Source organism: Odocoileus virginianus, chromosome 20, assembly GCF_023699985.2.
Source record: "Odocoileus virginianus isolate 20LAN1187 ecotype Illinois chromosome 20, Ovbor_1.2, whole genome shotgun sequence".
Lineage (NCBI taxonomy): Eukaryota > Metazoa > Chordata > Mammalia > Artiodactyla > Cervidae > Odocoileus > Odocoileus virginianus.
The window spans coordinates 31,063,811-31,079,281 of NC_069693.1; the positions used below are offsets into that span (position 1 = coordinate 31,063,811).

The 15,471-nt window shown below is 37.3% G+C and overlaps 1 protein-coding gene across 1 annotated transcript in view; it reads left to right on the plus strand.

Moving 5' to 3' along the window:
- CDH8 (cadherin 8) overlaps nucleotides 1–15,471 on the plus strand; it is a 390,162-nt gene that overhangs the window by 136,298 nt on the left and 238,393 nt on the right. Inside the window, exon 3 of the mRNA XM_020902626.2 lies at nucleotides 1,509–1,803. Within this exon, the coding sequence (XP_020758285.1) occupies nucleotides 1,509–1,803 (295 nt within the window). The remainder of the gene's footprint in view (nucleotides 1–1,508; nucleotides 1,804–15,471) is intronic.

The following is a 15,471-nucleotide window of genomic DNA, read 5'->3' on the forward strand; positions in this document are numbered from 1 at the left end:
AAGAGAACGCAATGCCTTTTGAGTTTCTAGGAGTTTCTTTGCACAAAACTTTTTTTCTTCAATATATACATATATATATTTTAAGGAACAGATATTTAAAAATCTCATGATGCAAGAATTAACTATGCACGTGTGCTTAGTCGTTCAGTCGTGTCCGAATCTTTGCACCTCCATGGACTGTAGCCCACCAGGCTCCTCTCTCCATGGGGGTTCTCCAGGCAAGAACACTGGAGTGGGTTGCCATGCCCTCCTCCAGGGGATCTTCCCAACCCAGGGATCGAACCCAGGTCTCCTGCACTGCAGGTGGATTCTTTACCATTTGAGTCACCAGGGAAGCCCAAGAACTAATTATATTGGCATTTAAATAATTGTGTTTAACTGAAAATATGTGCATTTAAGCAATATTTTATAACTATAATCCAATGAATTTTCCTCTTAAAAATGCAAATTAAAAGTATATATTCCTGTTTTATTTTATTTTTTTAATAGGAGTCTGTATAGTATAAAGAAACAGCACCACATATCAGAACACTTTTGTTTCCCTCCTGAGAATAAACTGTGAAATTTGGGGGTTCTGTTTTCCTCAGTACATACCAAAATGTTTTAGGCAGAGTAGGTGATCAGTAAATACTTGTCGCCATGATTGAAGATGGATCTGAATTCCTGCTGCAAAGTTTTTATTTCTCAAAGAAGTCCCATTTCTGGAAAATGTGCTCCCATAATCTGGCCTCAGTCATCTTTGCAAAATGGGAATAATGTTCCTGGACTAGAAGAATTATACAAATCGAAGGGGACAAAAAACTTACACAAACATAAGGTCTTAATATCCATCAGATTGTTAAAATTATGTCAGTGTTTTGAATATAGCAGCCAGAGCTGAATTGTACTTTAGGCCTGCTGCACTTGTTTCTATCAAACGGAAACTGTGGAGAAGTTACAATATACCTTCTCAAACTTCCCTTTTCTCATGTTTCATATGGAATATTCTAATTCAATGACTTTTGGAAAAAATGAAAAGAATTAGTACATGAGAAGTGATCTACACAGTTTTTGGCACACAGATAGTAGCCCATAAAAATAACTAATAATAATAGTCTTTAAACGTATTGACAAATTGAAAAGAATGCATACATTTTTATATATTTTTATCAATCTTTTTATCATTTTAATTGCACATCAGTTCATACTAAACAAGTAAATATATTAATAAATTGAAGGAACACATATACTTTAATGTTTTCTGCTCAATTTTTTTTATCATTGTAAATGTATATCAATTTATACTGAACAGGCCAGAGTATATTTTAAAGGCATTCAAATATATTTGAGTCTCATTACTTTACTTGATATATAGAGGGTTGCACAGACTCTCTATGCAGCTACTATTGGCAGAAATTGATGAAGTTATAATCAATGTAGAAAGAAACAACTTTATATTGAAACATGAGGTAGTTAAAACATACTTGGCAAATTGCCACATCACTAACCAATGTCCCCTTTCATTTTAGCTACACACAGACCTGGATCCTGGGAGCAAAAAAATCAAATACATCCTGTCAGGCGATGGAGCTGGGACTATCTTTCAAATAAATGATGTAACAGGAGATATCCATGCTATAAAAAGACTTGACCGAGAGGAAAAAGCTGAGTACACCCTAACAGCTCAAGCAGTGGACTGGGAGACAAATAAGCCTCTTGAGCCTCCTTCTGAATTTATTATTAAAGTCCAAGATATCAACGACAATGCCCCAGAGTTTCTCAATGGACCCTACCATGCCACCGTACCAGAGATGTCCATTTTGGGTATGTATGCTTCCATTTTTCACAGAACTGTTAACAATCATCTTTAAAATAGCTTTTGGCATCAGGGATAGTGTGTGATTGAATAAGAGACTTTTATTACCGTCTTATCTCTAATTTGCATTTCCAAATCCCCATTTTTGGCCTCAGTTCCACAGCTCAATAGCTTTAGTCCCTGAGTAATAGGAACTGACGAAGCAGTTTTATTAAAATCTCTCTCCTTGCACGACAGTACTTCAATAGGCTGAATTTGTATTCCTCTCATAGACCTGGAGTTCGAGTATTGTTACTGAAGCGGATTTATCAAGATTTGTTCCAACATGCCAGACTAATCCTATTGATATTTGCTTGATGTTTAATTATTTGTTTGTGTGTATTCACATGCAGATATAGCACATAGAGAAATAGAAAACCGTCTAGGTCTGTAGTCAGCCAGATATTGCATTGAGCTGGTGGGTAGAATCTAGAGTGGGTTAGGAAATCAGCTACTAGAGGCTTGTGTGTTGTGATCATCTTACTTAGACTGAACTTTTAAAAGAATCCTTGCTATCACCAATGACTCACTCCCACTTTTTGTGAGCCACTGAAATATTCATTATACTCCACAGAACAACATTTATTCCAAAACACAGTTTTCTACCTTTTTCTTCCCTTTTTTTTTTTTTTTTTTGTATTTGCTTATTTATCCCCAAATCAGTGTTATCTGGTAGTTCAGCTGGTAAAGAATCTGACTGCAATGCAAGAGACAACAGTTCGATTCCTCGGTTGGGAAGATCTGTTGGAGAAGGGATAGACTAGCCAGTCCAGTATTCTCAGGTTTCCCTGGTGGCTCAGATGGTGAAGAATCCACCTGCAATGCGGGACACCTGAGTTTGATCCCTGGGTTGGGAAGATTCCCTGGAGAAGGGAACAGTTACCCACTCCAGCATTCTGACCTGGAGAACTCCATGGACAGAGGAGCCTGGCAGGCTACAGGCCATGGGGTTGCAGAGTTGGACGACTGGGTGACTTTCACTTCACTTCATCCCCAAACTCTGGCCTTGATACAGGAATTCCTGACCCGGGACTTTATGCTAGAATAAAAGGGAATTTTAGAATTCTTCCTTGTCTGACAGAAGCAGTAGACAGAATCCAAGATCCAGGGCCCAAGATCACCAAAGTCGTTCCTAAGCATACAGTGGATGGAATGGATACCCTGGTTTGTTTCAAACTACATTTAAGGCAACCTGTAGTCTATGCAGGAAAATCACATAAATTAGAAGTAGGTGAACATAATGTGATAAAAAAAAAACACACAAATAGAGATGCAAATCAAAAACCCCAATTAGGTAAATAGTTTGGCTTCATTTGATCTCTTATTTTTTAACCTAATGATAACTTTGGTAGATTCACCCATTGCAGCAGCAAATCAGAATTGGCTTCAGGTGTTCACATCTTACCAGTGTATTTCTTCTACCAAGACTCTATTTTGTCTATTTCGTGAAGAATCCTACTTTTATGTATATTTTTTCCTTCTTATCAAAATCAAATCACTCCTCTATGGTAGGCTGAAATGACACTTTTTTCTAGGGAAAGTTTGTGGGAGACTTCTAGGGATTTCTAGCAGGACGTTCTCTCTCTTCCATCACTACTGCAGCAGAAAGGAACCCACGGACAATCAAAAACACCTTCATGTTCATACTTTTTAAAATTCTGACATGTAAACAGGAGCTGAGAAATACTATATTTTTTTCTTTCTTTTTATTTGCTTCTCATTTCATCAAGTTATTTAGGGCACAGAACTTGCCTAATCCATCTTTACAAAAAACCTTTTTATTGTATATTGAGGTATAGATGATTGACAATGTTGTGATAGTTTCAGGTGGAACAGCGAAGGGGACTCAGCCATACATGCAAGTATGGCTTGCATTCTCCCCAAGTTCCCCTCCCCTCCAGGCTGCCACATAACAGTGAGCAGAATTCCATGTGCTGTACAGTAGTTCCTTCTTGGTTATCCATCTTAAATATAGCAGTGTGTACCTGTCCACCAAACTCCCAAACTATTCCATCCCTTGTTTATTCCCCTGGCGACCATAAATTTGATCTCTAAGTTTATGAGTCTGTCTCTGTTAGTGTAAGGTGATTTTAAAGGACTATTACCACTTACAATACATACAGAATTGTTATTGTTTAATTGCTAGGTCATGTTCAATTCTTTATGACCCCATGGATTATAGCCTGCTAGGCTCCTCTGCCCATGAGATTTCCCAGGCAAGAATACTGGAGTGGGTTGCCATTTCCTTCTCCAGGGCATCTTCCTGATCCAGGGAGAGTACCCACGTCTCCTGGATTGGCAGATTAATTCTTTACTGCTGGGCCACCTGGAAGCCCCATATAGAGAATACTTAATCTTAGTTACTAATAAATGATCAACAGAAAGCTGCTATTTTTTCTTCATTATTATAATTTCTACATCTTTGGCCAAGTCTATACCTATTTATTGTAGATGTGTCAGAGGCTCCCATTCCTGTGTGTATGAATCATGCCCCTGATAAATATGCTGAGGGAAAAAAATAAAATACAAACTTCTACAAACTTCATGGTCAGTTTCAGCTAAGGAAAGGAATTTAAAGATATTATTAGCTATATAATGCAATGTGTATGTGCACTTATACATTATTCCTCTATCTAAAAGATTTTTCTTTATAAGAGTATAGCAATATAGTATAGTATTTCTTTATAAATAGAGTATGGTATTTATACTATATTTATACTGCTCAATACTATACTATATGTACAATATAGTATAGTATTTCTTTATAAAAGAAATAATCTACACCAACTTACATAGTTATTTTAAAAATGCTTAGCTTGTTACATCTCTGCTGAAAACCACATGGAATATGCTGCAGTTGAAAGAGTGGGTTTTGAAACCAAATGGATGAAATTTTGAATCCTGGTTCTATCCCTTATTATCTGCTCGACTTTGAAATTCAAGGAGGTGAAACTGTTGCTTATTTCCCTTGGCCACAATGCAAAGATAACAACTTCTATCTTGCTTTCATTTTTTGAGAATCACATGATAAAATAGAAGGTAAAGGCATGCCATAATGTAAAGAAGTGTTCAATAATTGGTGGTTGTGGTTTATAAAATTATTTTTATTAATCTCATTCCCATATTACCTGCGGACTTTCCCTCTGTATCGATTTTATGCATCGGGTGTCTGGTTTCTGTTTGACTCCAGCCTCTCTGGTTAAAGGAGGAAGAGGCAGCTACACTATTTTATTGTCAAGTGTGAATTATTCCCTTCATTTCTCATGAAGGTGAATATCAGGATGAAGGTCAGCTCCTATCTCTGTTCTCTCCCCATTACCACTGTTCTCTTCCAGCCTGCCTCTTCCCTCCCTGCCTGCCTTCTTTCATTTTTCTTCCTTTGCTACTGCAGAAATGCCAACACCTGCACCTGAACACCCTGAAGAATGCCAGCAAGGACTGGGGGATTTCATTGTTGCAGAGGGTGAAAAATAAAATTCTAATTGAGAAATTTACCAATATTACATTGAAATGAATGTGATATTCCAGAACTGTCTGCCAGTTGACAGGCTGTCAAGACAAAACACACATATATATTTGCCCAAATGGCAGCCAGATTATTTTAGAACTATCTTATTTGGAAACTGGAGGCAGAGCTCTTTTATATTCTACTGTTTATTTCAGAACTTGATGAGAATTCACTTTTATAGCAATACTGCGTAAAGAGCGATATGTGAGCTTGTCTGATTTTTACTGTGGATCCCAAGCTAGCAAGGTTGAAGTTGGTTTTTCAATGAAAATTTGCCCACACTTAATAAGTTCCAGACACTTTAAATATTTTTATGCTATTGGATATTGGAGTGAGGGATTGTAAACTTTGATTGTGTGTTCACATCTGTGCTGAGTTGCGTCTGACTCTGCTACCCCGTGGACTGTAGCCCACCAGAATCCTCTGTCCATAGAATTTTTCAGGCAAGAATACTGGAGTGGGTTGCTATTTCCTACTCCAGGGAATCCTCCCAACCCAGGGATAAAACCCTCATCTCTTGTGTCCACACCTGGGTTCAGGTAAAATAAACTCTGTATTTAGCTTGGAAATAGAATCTCAGATAATTTGTCTGCAAATCTGCTTTCTACCTGTTTTAGTGATATAACCCACCTAAGCCTCACCTTCTCTATCTGTGTAGTATGCATAAGAATTCCTAAGAAAATATGTTTGGAAAAATTCAATGATTGTATTTGAATTACTTGGCATAGCCATTGAGTTGGTGCTCAGTTGATACTTGTTTCTTTACAAACATCCATCTTTGAGCTGCTTTTACTAGTATGATTCACTAAATTGTGTATATGGTATGAATGCCTTGAAAGTGAAGTGAAAGTCGCTCAGTCACGTCTGACTCTTTGCAACCCTCAACTATATGGACTATATCGTACATGGAATTCTCCAGGCCAGAATACTGGAGTGGGTGGCCTTTCCCTTCTCCAGGGGACCTTCCCAACCCAGGGATCAAACCCAGGTCTCCCACATTGCAGGCAGATTCTTTACCAACTGAGCCACAAGGGAAGCCCAAGAATACTGGAGTGAGTAGCCTATCCCTTCTCCAGGGGATCTTCCTGACCCAGGAATTGAACTGGGGTCTCCCGCATTGCAGGCGGATTCTTTACCACCTGAATTATGAGGGAAGCCCTGTGAATGCCTTAGTCAATGAAAAGTTGCTCAAGAAGCCTTAATTTTATGTTTCACAATTGCACACATTGGAATGAACCCTATTGTATTCTAAAGGGTATATTAGTAAAGATGGAGATAAAGGATGGATGAGAAAGCCAAGTAGGACTTGAGCTGATATGAATGACTGTATTGTTGAGTGCAAAGTTACATAAACATAAACATAAACTGGAGGTTTTCTTAGTTTTTTATTGAGATTCAAGTCTTCTCTAATGGTGATCAGTGTGTATTAAGAAGTTGCTATATTCCCAATGCTGTTAAAAGCTTGCAATATTCACAACAGTCTTTTAACATTAGTACTGATATTACCTTTTCTATTCATTATGTTTAATCAGAAAAGTGGGGGAAATAATAGCTAATCCAAACTGAGATGTTAAATGGAGGAGCTGGGATTGAATCCAGATATCTGGCTCTTCTTTCCAAGGTTTTAACCAGTATGCTATACTAAACTTTGATAATATCTCTAGAGAACTTCATTTATATATGTTCTATGATTCCCCTGCCTAATGATTCTGTTGCCTGTTAATAATAGTTACTGTTTTTCCAAAGTGGAAGAGCTCTTTAGGTTAGCATACTTTCCAAATTAAATGAGGAGCTGGACAAAGAGGACAGGAGTTGGACAAAGAGAAGTATCAGTGAACTCTTATACAGTTTTTAAAATAGGACTATCAGCATGTTAAAAATATAAGAACAATATATCACATAGAAATTCAAATCACAATAAAATTAATTGAGAGCCATTTGGTGAATAACTGGGGCTGAAGTGCTGTTAATATTAAAGTAAAAACTAAAGAGAATAACGGATTGACTCTGGATTTCCTGGTGGTGACTGCAAAAGAGAATGCACTCTCCATCAAAAAATATTAATCAAAAAATCAGAAGGTCAAGTGGTTCCTTAGTAAAATGTATTTTGGAAAGGAAAATCTCATTGCTTTGCAAAGGCTCATAACTATAGAGGTTATGGATGTCAGTACATAATATGCAAGGGGACTTACTCTACTTGAAACAGTGACTCAGCCAAAGGTAAAGTGTTAACAGTTTCAGTGCTGTCCATTCTATGCGTTATTCTCCCTCTCCTGTCTTCTCTCATTATTAGTAGTATGTCTTTTCTTTGTGATTTTGTTCTTTTTTGGTACATGTATGTGTGCTAAGTCACTTCAGTTGTGTCTGTCTCTTTGCAACCCCATGGGCTGTAGCCCACCAGGCTCCTCTGTTCATGGGGATTCCCCAGGCAAGAATATTGGAGTGGGTTGCCATGCCCTCCTCCAGGAAGATCTTCCCAACCCAGGAATGAAACCCGTGTCTCTTATGTCTCCTGCATTGGCAGGTGGGTTCTTTACTGGTAGCACCACCTGGGGAGCCCTTTTTTATGGTAAACATCTTCAAATCCTCTTTTGGAAGATGGCCCATGTAAAATACAGGCTATTTCTTTTGTGTTTTCATCATCTTTAATTCGGAATACATTTAATCTTGAGAGAAGTTGCAGTTATAGTCCGAATTAATGTTTCCTCAACTTTTAGAGGGTGCATTGCTGAGATGATACCCCATCACCGTGAGATTCTTCAGTCAGTCTTTGCCACATGGATGATTTTCTACACAAGCACAAGACAGCCATCAAAATTAGGAAATTAATAGTGATTCACCATTGCTAGTGGATGCATCAACCTCAGTCAGATGTCTCCAGTTGTCCTAATAAAGTCTTTTTATAGCAAAAGGATCAAATCTAGACCTCCATGAGTTCTAGACTCACCACGAGTTCACCTCTATACCTCCAATGCCAAAGCAACACCACAAGGTTCATTCCGATTGTTTCTTTTTCTCCAACAGTGAGAACCCTGTTCCTTTTCACTTGATGTATTTGGTGTTAGCATCACCCCTCACTGCTGTAGTAAGTGATTTTCATTTGCTCCTCTGCCCATCCCCTGACACAAACGTTCATCGCTGTTTCACTACCTCTACCTTCTGCCTTTCTGTGAATTCTTACCTTGCCAGCCATACTTAGTGGCTTTTGGAATGAACTGTTAGGTGGCAGGCAGGCAGGAATGGAGGCAGGAAACTCTCAAATTCTATTCTCTTGTGTGTTTCAGTTGTATTTATGGTTCAACAGACCTATGGCAATGGCTCCAACCTGTGCTCAAAATAGATTTACTGGAAAAAAATCAAAGTTAATCAGTAAACACCGAATTAAAGTAAAATGATTTTCATAAAGCATTAATATATAAGAATTTGATAAATTCGTATTTTATGCCCTTTTGGAGATTCAGACACTTATATGATCCCAGAAACTATTTTTAAAAAGTATCTGCAAAACTGCATAATTTTATACTATAAAAGTTTTAAAAACACATGTCTAATGAGAAGAGAATTTTGAATCTATGTTAGGTCACATGTTAATGTAGCATGCAGCTAAATAGTCACATTTGCAATTTCTAAAGAGCAAATTAAAAATTATGATGACTCTAGCTTACATGCATTAGCTTGTTATTCTTGTCACTGCCTGATAGATATTTTCATCCCATAAAAAGAAGTTTCCCCAATTAATAATTAGAAATTCATTTTCATATTTTTTATTATTAAAGAAGCAGTTTATGTCACAGAAGCTTAAAAGATCAAAGGATGTTCATACTGACAAACTGTCTTAAACCTAACATACATCTTTTTTCTATTGTGGAGGTGGTGGTTTCCCTTCTCTCTCTCGGCTCAATTTTGAAAAGATTCGGTAGCATTTCTCTATTTTAAAGGAGAGATGCAAAGTGAGAAAGAGAAAAACATATCTTGATGGATTTGATTATCGTTCTTGTCTTATTTGATTCAGAGTGACGAACAAAATTGAAATTCTGTAGGAAAACATGGGCGGGAAATCACGAAGATTGAAATAAACACTTCTCAAAGAGATGCAGCTGCCTACCTGCCCTCAGCGTCTGTAGCAGCTGCGGTTCCCAGGCTCCAGGAAGGGAGAGTACTATGTAGCTTCTGTTCCACAGAAGGAAGGTACCTGCATTGTTCTTGTGGTTCGGTTGCTAAGTCATGTCCGACACTTGGCGACCCCAGGGACTGCATAGACAGTTGGTATAGTAACTGAATGTTTTCTTATATCTTATGATAAAATTGAAGCAGTGATTTCTGATATGCAGGTTTTGGTTGTACCCACAGGTCTCCCTAATTGATCTATGGCTTAGAAATTACTGGAGTATACAAATGGGAAAGTTCCTGACAATTAACTGTGAGAGGTACATAAAACCACTTAGTCTTCCTAAAGGCATTGTTATTTCTATATGGTGGCTAAGAACAAGATTGGCATATAACGATGGGGATATAAACAAGGTTTATTTGAAAGTCTTCTGTGAAGAGAAAACTCCTTCCATCAAATTTTGCTTTAATGCTTACTCCTCTGTACTCTCTAAACTGTAAGGGGACATTTTATGAATCAATTAAGGATAACATTATGCAATCGATTTATTATACTGTCCCTAATGGGATTCTTACATTTTTTGATCAACTTATAATTTAATTTTAATGTTCTATAGGCTAAATATCAACCCAAATATGTGAATGCAGTGAGGATAGCTTGTGGTGGTGGTTTAGTTGCTAAGTCATGTCTGACTGTTGCAACCCCATGGACTGTAGTCTGCCAGGCTCCTCTGTCCATGGGATTCTCCAGGCAAGAGTACTGGAGTGGGCTGCCATTTCCTTCTCCTATAGGATAGCTTAGGGGAGTTATTAAACTTATATAGAAATCTACCTTCTAGAGTCACTTTAAAAATAGTTAAAATTATAGAACTACTCATTTTAGGGCTGCCTCAGGAACTCCAGACCCAATTCTATTTCGGGGTTTCATTGCCAACATAAACTGGACATTTTCAATGGTCTCTTCTTATAGATTTGGTCTGTTGACTTAGGAATTTCATGAAAACACCAGAACTCTTTGAATTCTCTCTAAAGATGAATTCTCAATCACTAGCCAGTAAATTTTTTTTCAGAATGGTATAAATCAAAAGAGAATTTTACAAATACCTCATTTGATTTTACAAGTTGTAATATTGGTGTCACTGTTGTTCTATATAATAGAATATTACATAAAATATATTTCAATAATTCCATAATAACCTGAAACTTGAACCTATTGGAAACAGTCTGTTGTTAACTCCATTCCAACTGGTGAACAGAGTGGAAGTCTCTGTGGGATGGGATTAATTTAGAGACCTGTCTCTCCCATTCATGAGTATCTCTTAATTTGAATTGGTGATTTAAAGATTAAAATTAAACCTTTGACTCAGCATTTTCAGTATCTGAGTGGAGGCAGCTTTGAGATCAACCTGTCCATATCAACCAGGTCATTCACTCAATATCCCAATTATACAATGGATTCCCAGCCTATTCATAACAGTAGCTAAAGCTAACTTTCTGTTTCTTTCCCTTTTATTTTTCCCCTCCATTTTGCCCCTGTGCTCATTCACAATGAAACTCAATTTGATTACCAAATTAAACTCAGTTTAATTATCCTAATATTGTTTCTTTAAGCTCTTCAGAAATATGTCTTCTACTTACATTTTTTAAGCTTTATTTATCTATTTTATTATTTTTGGCTGTGCTCCACCTTCATTGTTGTGTGCTGGCTTTCTCTAGTCATGGCAAGCATGGGCTACTCTCTAGCTGTGGTGTGTGGGCTTTTTATTGCAGTGGCTTCTTTTGTTGGGGAGCATGGGCTCTAGGGTGCATGGGCTTCACTAGTTGTGGCACATGGGCTCAGAACTTGAAGCGCATGGGCTTAGTTGACCTGTGGTATGTAGACTATTCCTAGACCAGGGATCAAACACACATCCCCTGTATTGGCAGGCTTATTCTTTTTTTTTTTTTTTTTTTTTTCATTTATTTTTATTAGTTGAAGGCTAATTATGTTACAATATTGTAGTGAAGTTGCCATACATTGACATGAATCAGCCATGGATTTACATGTATTCCCCATCCCGATCCCCCCTCCCACTTCCCTCCCCATCCCATCCCTCTGGGTCTTCCCAGTGCACCAGCCCTGAGCACTTGTCTCATGCATCCAACCTGGGCTGGTGGTTTGTTTCACCCTTGATAGTATACTTGTTTCAATGCTGTTCTCTCAGAACATCCCACCCTCGCCTTCTCCCACAGAGTCCAAAAGTCTGTTCTGTACATCTGTGTCTCTTTTTCTGTTTTGCATATAAGGTTATCATGACCATATTTTTAAATTCCATATATATGCGTTAGTATACTGTATTGGTCTTTATCTTTCTGGCTTACTTCACTCTGTATAATGGGCTCCAGTTTCATCCATCTCATTAGAACTGATTCAAATGAATTCTTTTTAATGGCTGAGTAATATTCCATTGTGTATATGTACCATAGCTTCCTTATCCATTCGTCTGCTGATGAGCATCTAGGTTGCTTCCATGTCCTGGCAATTATCAACAGTGCTGCAATGAACATTGGGGTGCACATGTCTCTTTCAGATCTGGTTTCCTCGGTGTGTATGCCCAGGAGTGGGATTGCTGGGTCATATGGCAGTTCTATTTCCAGTTTTTTAAGGAATTTCCACGCTGTTCTCCATAGTGGCTGTACTAGTTTGCATTCCCACCAACAGTGTAAGAGGGTTCCCTTTTCTCCACACCCTCTCCAGCATTTATTGCTTGTAGACTTTTGGATAGCAGCCATCCTGACTGGCGTGTGATGGTACCTCATTGTGGTTTTGATTTGCATTTCTCTGATAATGAGTGATGTTGAGCATCTTTTCATGTGTTTGTTAGCCATCTGTATGTCTTCTTTGGAGAATGTCTGTTTAGTTCTTTGGCCCATTTTTTGACTGGGTCATTTAGTTTTCTGGAGTTGAGCTGCAGGAGCTGCTTGTATATTTTTGAGATTAATCCTTTGTCTGTTGCTTCGTTTGCTATTATTTTCTCCCAATCTGAGGGCTGTCTTTTCACCTTGCTTATAGTTTCCTTTGTTGTGCAAAAGCTTTTAAGTTTCATTAGGTCCCATTTGTTTATTTTTGCTTTATTTCCAATATTCTGGCAGGTGGGTCATAGAGGATCCTGCTGTGATTTATGTCAGAGAGTGTTTTGCCTATGTTCTCCTCTAGGAGTTTTATAGTTTCTGGTCTTACATTTAGATCTTTAATTAACACACAGAAATCCCTTGCATTCCTATACACTAACAATGAGAAAACAGAAAGAGAAATTAAGGAAACAATACCATTCACCATTGCAACGAAAAGAATAAAATACTTAGGAGTATATCTACCTAAAGATACAAAAGACCTATATGTAGAAAACTATAAAACACTGATGAAAGAAATCAAAGAGGACACAAATAGATGGAGAAATATACCGTGTTCATGGATTGGAAGAATCAATATTGTGAAAATGGCTATACTATCCAAAGCAGTCTATAGATTCACTGCAATCCCTATCAAGCTACCAATGGTATTCTTCACAGAACTAGAACAAATAATTTCACAATTTGTATGGAAATACAAAAAACCTCGAATAGCCAAAGTAATCTTGAGAAAGAAGAATGGAACTGGAGGAATCAACCTGCCTGACTTCAGACTCTACTACAAAGCCACAGTCATCAAGACAGTATGGTACTGGCACAAAGACAGAAATATAGATCAATGGAACAGAATAGAAAGCCCCGAGATAAATCCACGAACCTGTGGACACCTTATCTTCGACAAAGGAGGCAAAGATATACAATGGAAAAAAGACAACCTCTTTAACAAGTGGTGCTGGGAAAACTGGTCAACCACTTATAAAAGAATGAAACTAGAACACCTTCTAACACCATACACAAAAATAAACTCAAAATGGCAGGCTTATTCTTAACCACTGGGCCACCAGGGAAGTCCATCTACTCAGATTTTTGATTTTTCTATTTCTGGATACATTGGGTAACCTCTCTGAAAATTAGACCCACTTCCCTGTTGTTAAGTTTTCTATGGTGAGTAATAGTTCATCCAAGTCTACCCTGAACCCTTCTGAAAAGATAAGACATCTACTGCTTTAGATTCAAGTAATCTTCTGGTACTTGAAATACTGAAAAGTGTTCTCATATCAGTAAACCTGCACTTATAAGGAAAATCAAAACACTCAATAACAACAAAAAACATTGTATTGTAGATGGAAGTTTGAGAAATACATGTGGAATTCTACCCAGACAGTTCCATGATTCTGTTGTCTTTCTTTCTCTTTGTCCTCATATATTAATAAGAATGGATATTTTAGGATTCAACACATTTATTGATTTTTTGAGGCAAAAGGGCAAGTCATTCTTAAGTTATTCAAGCCATGCTTGTGTCTAGAGCTCTGTGAATTAGCATCAATACCTACAGTGTTACAAATTTTTGTTACATACCCATTTCAGAAAATCATGAATTAAAAGGGGCTAGAGAGAAAAAGCATAGAGAGTTCAGCCTTTGCCCACATTCGTCTGTCAGGGAAAAGGATGCACTGCATGTCAGGGCAGCTCTGAAACATGCATTTGTGAAATCCTGAAGTCTTGGCTGAAAATGAATGTGGGACAACTTTGTCAATATCTTTTTGGTGTATGTCATGCCCTCCTTACCTCTCAGAGCTGGTGGGGGTTCCTAGAGTTTGAACATTTTTAAATATTATTTCTTTGATTTTTATATTTGTGCATAGTGGACTTAATAATTGTGCTTTTTGGATTCACTGGACTTGGAAGATTGCTATTTGAGTTTTAGGCCCAAATTGCTTTTATTCTTTGGTTGATTAGTAATCACAATTATGTGAGATATGTGCCATTTTTCCTATTCTTATCAGTAATGTTACATAGAGGAAAATATGATGAAATTTAAATGGCAGGATAGTCACATGCATAGAGAAGCACATAAATCAGTACAGGCATGCCTCAGAGATATTGCCAGCTGGGTACTAGACTGCTTCAAGAAAGCAAGTTGCAGAAGGTTTTGGTTTCCCAGTGCATATAAAAGTCATGTTTATGCTACATTGTAGTTTATTAAGTGCACAATAGCATTATGTCTAAAAATGTGTACACACTTTAATTTTTTAAAAACTACTAAAAAATGCTGACCTAACATCATCTGACAACACAGGCTTGCCACATACCTCCAATTTGAAAAAAAAAAAAAAAACCAACATGGAGTATCTGTGAAGCACAATAAAGTGAAGCATAATAAAACGAAGTATGCCTGTAGATTAAAAAAGGGTAAAGAAGATATACAAGCTGTTCAAAGAACTGAGGATAAAGCTAAGTATGTTCATGTATGGAGGAAAGAAATGCAAGTTTGCATGTGTGTGTGTATTTGATATTATAATTAGATACCCTAAAAAAAAATAGTTACATTACAAGGCTCTAAGTGAGAACATACGAATTGTCTCAGACTCATGTCTGATTCTAAGTGAACAAGGCTTTCTTCCCTGTGTCTGGTGTCTGTACTAGAAGACTTTAAAGTTAGTATAATCATATTTGTGCCAGTGTTGAAGATGATTTTATTCATTTTCTTTTTGTCAGGGAACATGACACCAAGGAGTCTTCTCTTTATAGCCATGTCAGACTTTCTGGATTTCATCATTATATACCAATTATGAATCTTTGCAAGCCGTGAGAGTGGTTTGAGTTCAAGAAATACACTGAGGACAGGAGAGGGGAAATTCACCAACTAAAGCTCTCTGGAATAGGTGTTGAGATGTTGATATGTGTTTCTTCTGAAATCCAAAGCAACGCTAGTCACTTAAGGTTAGCATGATGAATAATTGTTTTAGGACTACACAGAGATTAATATTTAAAAGTTAATGCCAAACACACTATTCATGTATATTTATTTGATTCTAACAACAACCTTATGAAGTGAATTTTATTCTTTTTATTTTTTAAAAGAGAAAACTGAGGCACACACGCTTAAAATATGCTCAAAATCTTATGA